We start from the raw sequence: 6,340 nt of genomic DNA, 5'->3' as shown, positions 1-6,340 counted from the left end.
TTTTTATTATTTTAGGAGCATTATAAAATAGTTATGTTTTTTAAAAGAAAAAAAAAAAACTACTATTGTTATAAATAATACATTCAATTGAACTGTACTTTGCATGCCTATTTAAATATATTTACACATGGCTTGTGTATATCGTATATATACATATATATTATTCATACTTTCGGTGTATAGGACGCAAGCAGATTTTGACATCAAATTTTGGGGTAAAAAAGTGTGTCTTATACACCGAAAAATATGATAAATGTACTTGCAATGTGTATTATATAGTTTTCACATACAAGCCACTTTTCATAAAAGAACAATTTAAAAAAATATATATACTGGTAACTTGTGTGAAAAAGAAAAAATTACTATACTAAATAACCCACAAATTGTGGCTTTTAAACTGTTCTGTTTACCTTAGATATCATTTTTAGAAAGAAAAAACTGGTAACATAATAATTTTGTGAATATAATTCATAAAATGTATTGTCTGATGTCAAAATTTGCCTGAAGTTAGATAATAAATAAAAACAATGTATTGTACCATTAAGAAAAATATATCTAAAAAAAAAATATATATATATATATATTTTTAAGGACAATGAAAAAATATCTTGCATACAACATTTGGATAAACTTTTCTGAAAGGGCAAGCATGTTTGGTGTGACGGGGATTCAAACCCGCGACCCGTAGATTGCGAGTCGAGCACCCTTAACCACCTGGCCATACTGGGCCAGACCTTGTTTTTAATAATTACTATGTAAATTCTTGATATCATACTACAAAGTAACATTGAAGTACTAAGCATAAAAAATATTTGTGGATACATATATATATGTGTGTAATGGGAAAAGAAACTTACCAGCACTTGATTCACTAGCACATGGCTGCAAAAAATAATGAAATTTATAAATATCAAAAAAGTATAGCATTTATTGAATTTTTTTTATTATTATTTAAACTTAAATTATTTTTCATTTATAACAATTGTACATAAAATTTATGTAAAGTTGAATCTAATAGACTTATAATTCTTATGTAAGCCTCAGTAAAGCCAAGTACAAAAAACACAGAACAGTATTGAAACATTCATCAAGTAATTTGATCATTTTCTGGGAAGGTCTGATATACCAAATGATTTAAATGGACTTATTACAGAGTTTGTGGCTATCTTCTTTATTGTAACTAACCTTTTTTGAGCAAAATGAAAAGTTTAGAATTATACATTTTCACTGAAGAAAATTTCTAAAACAATATCCATTTTTAATAACATGCAAATAAAAATAGTTTGATTTCAGTGACAAAAATCTGAAACATCCATATTTATTTATCAAATCTGGAATGTGTACTAAAGAGAGAAAAGTATATTACAAGACTAACTAACCAAATTTAACTTCTTCAGTAAAACCAAGTGTGGGTCAAATTAGAAGATGCTTTTCTTACATCTTTTCCTTGTAAAAAAAATAGTTGAGCAGATATATTAAATACATAAATCCTTAAAATTGTTATAATCTATTTAATGATGCTCAGAGAAAATAAAATATGTACACACACAGTTAAATTTTTAACTTTTAAAAATTTAACAAATTTCATTTTAATTTTCAAAAACTTTTGATTATAGCTAATGAAATTATCAAACCCATAGTGAATCAACTCTTTTCTCTGATTTTTGGACCCTCAAGGAGGAGGAGTATGAAATAGATGTTCTTCCACAGGGTTACCAAATGTTTTTATTTCAAGAATACCAAATGTTTTTATTTCTTGCTTTGGAAGTTCATATGTTATGCTGTGTTGTGACCCAAAGACTGCATAATTCGTTTCATGATTCCTGGCACGTGCATGTTTCATTGATGTCACGAGAGCACAAATTCTAATGTTAAGCATCCCTTATTGGCTGTCATTTTAGTTTCTACTGAATAACTAATTGACAACTCACTACTGTATAGTCCTGCAAGTGGTTAAAAAAAAGGTGACTCTCTCCAAATGGCCTTTGGCCACTTTTGGGGAAATAAACCCCCAAAATTCTATTAACAGATTTGTCTTAAACTCTCATAAATTAGTCACTTGGTGTATATCCTATATAAGATCAAAAACTATTCAGATTTTTAATGCCTTTCATTGAGATTATAATCTTTAATTTTTGACAACACAAGAGCAGTGGAAAATGCTTTGCCAACTACTAATGCTATATGTAATTACACGAATGACCCCTGCAGTTAAAATTCAACACGTTTTTCCAACAATGTGAGACAGGCAACAATATCTTAAATGAGAAACGTCTTCACCACTGATGCTCAAGATATCCCTTGTCTGCAGCTGGGTTGCATCCCTAAAATGTTAAATGTGTCTTTAAGTTGAGTTTGGTATCTAACAAAACCTAGAAACCAAAGAATCAAAAGAACATGTGCATTAAAGCAAACACATATTTTTTGGCTTTGTACTGGCAATACTAGTCATTCATAGGAAAGTAACCAGACATATAATCTATCCACATTGTAAGATTTAGAGCTTGACTGAATCTTGGCTTGGTTAACACCACTTGCACATAGACCAAAACTGTACAGCTTCCATCATCTTCCAGTTACTTTCCAGGGTATGGTTTCACTTGGTGCATGCCAAGGACCAAAACTGTACAGCTTCCATCATCTTCCAGTTACTTTCCAGGGTATGGTTTCACTTGGTGCATGCCAAGGACCCAAACCCTTAACCCTTTTACACTTTGTGAGTGATGGGAACTTTGAGAAGTCAATTATCTGCTTTTTTATCCATCTTCATCTACATAGCTTCACAAAGGTTTTGAAGTTTGAAAAAGTTTTGGTAACAACTGAATGATTTCTCTGTATATGGCTGATAAACATTCTCTGTGTAGTAATGTTAGATTTCAGTCTACAATAGTGACACAAGTTGTATCTGAATATTCATAAAGCAGTTAAAATATCCAAAATCTTACCTGATCCAAAAATGTCAGAAATATTTATTAAATGCATACTTGAATTCAACTGGATGCTAACAGCGTTTTTTGAACCTAAAAATCTGCACCAATTTAGAACCTTACTAACTTTCTCTACAGTATGATTCAAGATAGTTTTCAGTTATGTACAGTACTTTTAACTACTGTTATTACCCGACACTGTAAAATAATTATATAAAAATTTAGAACAAGAAATTTTATGTAATATTAAACCTACCTCAGCCATTGTCAGGTGCTCTTCAAATAAAACACCCCTCCACTCTTTTCAACTATAATGTAAAATAACATTTTAAAAATTAAAATATCTTTCACCACCGACTACATCAAATTTAAATTCTGAAAATAATAAAAACAACAACCATGTACATTAAAAATACCCATGCCTACAAGAAATTTCACCTGCTTTGAAAAGAACTTACAGCACAAAACCAATTTGCAAAATAGGAAAAAAATATATGTATTATATATTTGTATATAGATAACTATGTAAACATATATTTCTCAAAGATCAACAACAAACAAGATATTGGAGCTACTGAAAATAAGCATGTCTTCTATAGACAATTAATAACTTAATTTTAAACAAATATAACATTTTTGCTTCATCCAGTGTTTCATTAATAAGTTATCAAACCACTTGATTTGACATCGTACAAACAAAACAACAAGGAAAATGCTTCAAAATATTTTTGAGTTCAAATTGTTGAAAAAGACTTAGAATTAACATATACAACTGACTTAAAAATTTGTGGGAAAAAATATGGAATGCCAAAGGAAATCCCACCTTTGTTACTTTCTTAATCTTAATGTACCATACACATAAAGCAGTACAACACCTGTAGCAAGCTGACAATACAATTATTAGTGTTTGGTGGGTTTCTCCCTACATATTTTGACAATATTACTGTACTAAAACTACTGAATATTTGTTGATGAAAATTAAAAAAATATTACTTTGTGACATTTTCAAACAGTTTCATTTATACAGTAAATAACTCTATTACCTTAATAAAGTCTCACAAATAAAAGATTTAAGAAAAAACATAACTAGTTTCGACCACAAACCTACATCAGGTATCACGTAATTGAGTGTCTTTCATTGTTGGATATACAATTATTTTTCAGAACATGTCTAAGAATATATGAAATTTGACCAACAATAAAAAACTAGAAGAAATATCAAAGCTCATTAGATATAGTACTTAAACATTTTTTTTTGAATATAAATAGAAAAAATTTCTAAAAACCTTTCTGGTGTGCCACGTTACTTGTTAAAGATAGGGGAGATTAAGATTATTATGGGTATAAAACCAGTCAATATTTTGTACACAACAATATTCCAGTGCAAAGTGAGCCAAAAATTTATTATTTTGAATCTTCAAAATGCCAATTCGACACGTTTCTATTTTTATTATGTTAATTTGTCATTATACACTATGAAGACTATATTGCAATTGCAGCCTATTGATACACAATCAAATCTGCTTTCATTTTTCAGTGCTTCCTATCTAGCTAGGATTAATTAATTAATTAATTCATAATTAAACAGAGGACATGTTCATGTAAATACATTCATGAATTAATGTGTTATAGTTAAACTGTTAGTCTGTGTACACTAATTTCTCACAAACACAGTTAAATGAGCAAGTTATTCAGCAATCAACATTTTCTTTCAGTAAATATAGAATAATGAATATTAATTTGCCATAATTTATTTTTATTAAAACAAAGTAAGACAGGTTACAGGTGACTTGTAATAAACAAGCAATAAATTAAGTTAAAGCTACACTATTGTTTAGTATAGGTAACCACAAACAACGTGCATCACTATGGTTATTTTTGTATCTAATGGCCAGAACCACAACCTCACATTTGTGAGATGAGTAAAAGCAGAACACATTAACAGTGTTGTGCACAATTGCAACAATGGAAGAAGTACTAGTTATAAATAACATGATGTGTATGAGTACAATTGACATGTACCTGATATTGAATAAATTTGTTTCAGTTAGCCAAAGCTACTAAAGGTATCTGCTGCCATTCTTATATTTGAACTGCCAATCAGAAGGACGTGAATTGGCCAGTAAGCACTCAATGCCAACTCTTGAGTTATTTTTCACCAATGAATAAGATTGATCATTACATTATAATGCTCCCTAGCCATCATGGACTAGTGGTTACCTTGTGAATTTAATACCAAATGTTATCAAACATGTTCAACTTTTCAGCCTTAGGGTTATTATAATGTAACAGGTGGTCCCACTAATTAATGATAAAGGTGTAGACAAAGAGCTGGTGGTGGATGCTGCTAGCCTGTTGTCTTCTCTCTAAATTGGCAGCTCAAAATTAGGAAAAGTGGCTGATAGCCTTAGTAGTTTTGCCATAACTCAAAAGTGTACAAATATAATGCCCCCAAGACTGAAAGGGAGAACATGTTTGGTGGTAATGGGAATCAAACCAAAAACCCTCAAATGAAAATGCAACTATCCTAATTATGCACTATGCCAGCCCAAAGCTGACATAACTTGATTTAATCAAAATAGTATTGAGAAATCATAATGGCAATATTTTTATTACTTGAATATTTGGAATAAACAAAAACAGTAATAATTTGAAATAATAATTTCAATAAGTTTTTGAGAGTAGTCAATCTAATTGTATCTCTGATCAACTGATCATCATATATGACAGAAATGAATGTTAATGATGGCTATAGGCAATCAATTATACTGACTGAGTTAATGTCCCAGCTCTCTCTGTATAAACATCATTAACCCTTTCACTGCTTGACATATCATATGATGTTTTCCTAGTTAACTGCTCCACACATAATAAATGATTTAGGTCTTCCCATAACCATTTGACATCCCAACTGATATTTGGTTGTACCAGTGACCCACAGATGTCATCTCAATGCCTATATACATAACAGGAAAGATTGTATATAGTGGAAATATTATACATTTATACAGTAGTTTTAGTGACTTATATTAGTGTGCTAAGTGTAATATTTGTACAATATAGTCATATTACTTGCAATCACTAACTTGCCAGTGCATAAGATAAGAGAGAAGTGCGATACCACACCTGGAAGAAACAAACAAGTCCTGCTCGCCTTTCCGTCTTGTGATCAGTGAATGTTACTCCACAGCCAACTGACCCCCCATTCCCTCTTCACTTGGCACACCACCAGGCCTACACAGAGTTCATTATATGACCTTTTGATGTTTATACTTTACTTTAGCATACTTTACTAAAATTTTGTAAGGTAAAAAAATTTTTAAACTTTTATATAGGTGGGTTTGTTACCCTACCCTCGTAGTCTACGTAGTAGGGTAAGTAAAGTAAAGGTAAGTACGTAACGTTACCGTAAA

General features: G+C 30.5%; 1 protein-coding gene across 2 annotated transcripts in view; it reads right to left on the bottom strand.

The window, feature by feature from the left end:
• The window catches only part of LOC106472793 (mesoderm induction early response protein 1-like), a 42,437-nt gene that overhangs the window by 31,365 nt on the left and 4,732 nt on the right, over nucleotides 1–6,340 (bottom strand). For both annotated transcript variants that reach the window (XM_013933458.2, XM_022401333.1), the window contains exons 2-3: nucleotides 3,184–3,235; nucleotides 858–882 (exon numbers count right to left, since the gene is read on the bottom strand). In XM_013933458.2, the coding sequence (XP_013788912.2) occupies nucleotides 858–882; nucleotides 3,184–3,192 (34 nt within the window). In that variant the 5' untranslated portion in view covers nucleotides 3,193–3,235. The remainder of the gene's footprint in view (nucleotides 1–857; nucleotides 883–3,183; nucleotides 3,236–6,340) is intronic.

This window comes from Limulus polyphemus, unplaced genomic scaffold (genome assembly GCF_000517525.1).
Source record: "Limulus polyphemus unplaced genomic scaffold, Limulus_polyphemus-2.1.2 Scaffold5616, whole genome shotgun sequence".
Lineage (NCBI taxonomy): Eukaryota > Metazoa > Arthropoda > Merostomata > Xiphosura > Limulidae > Limulus > Limulus polyphemus.
Note: the sequence above shows the minus strand (reverse complement) of the source record. Positions and strands in the feature narration are given on the sequence as shown.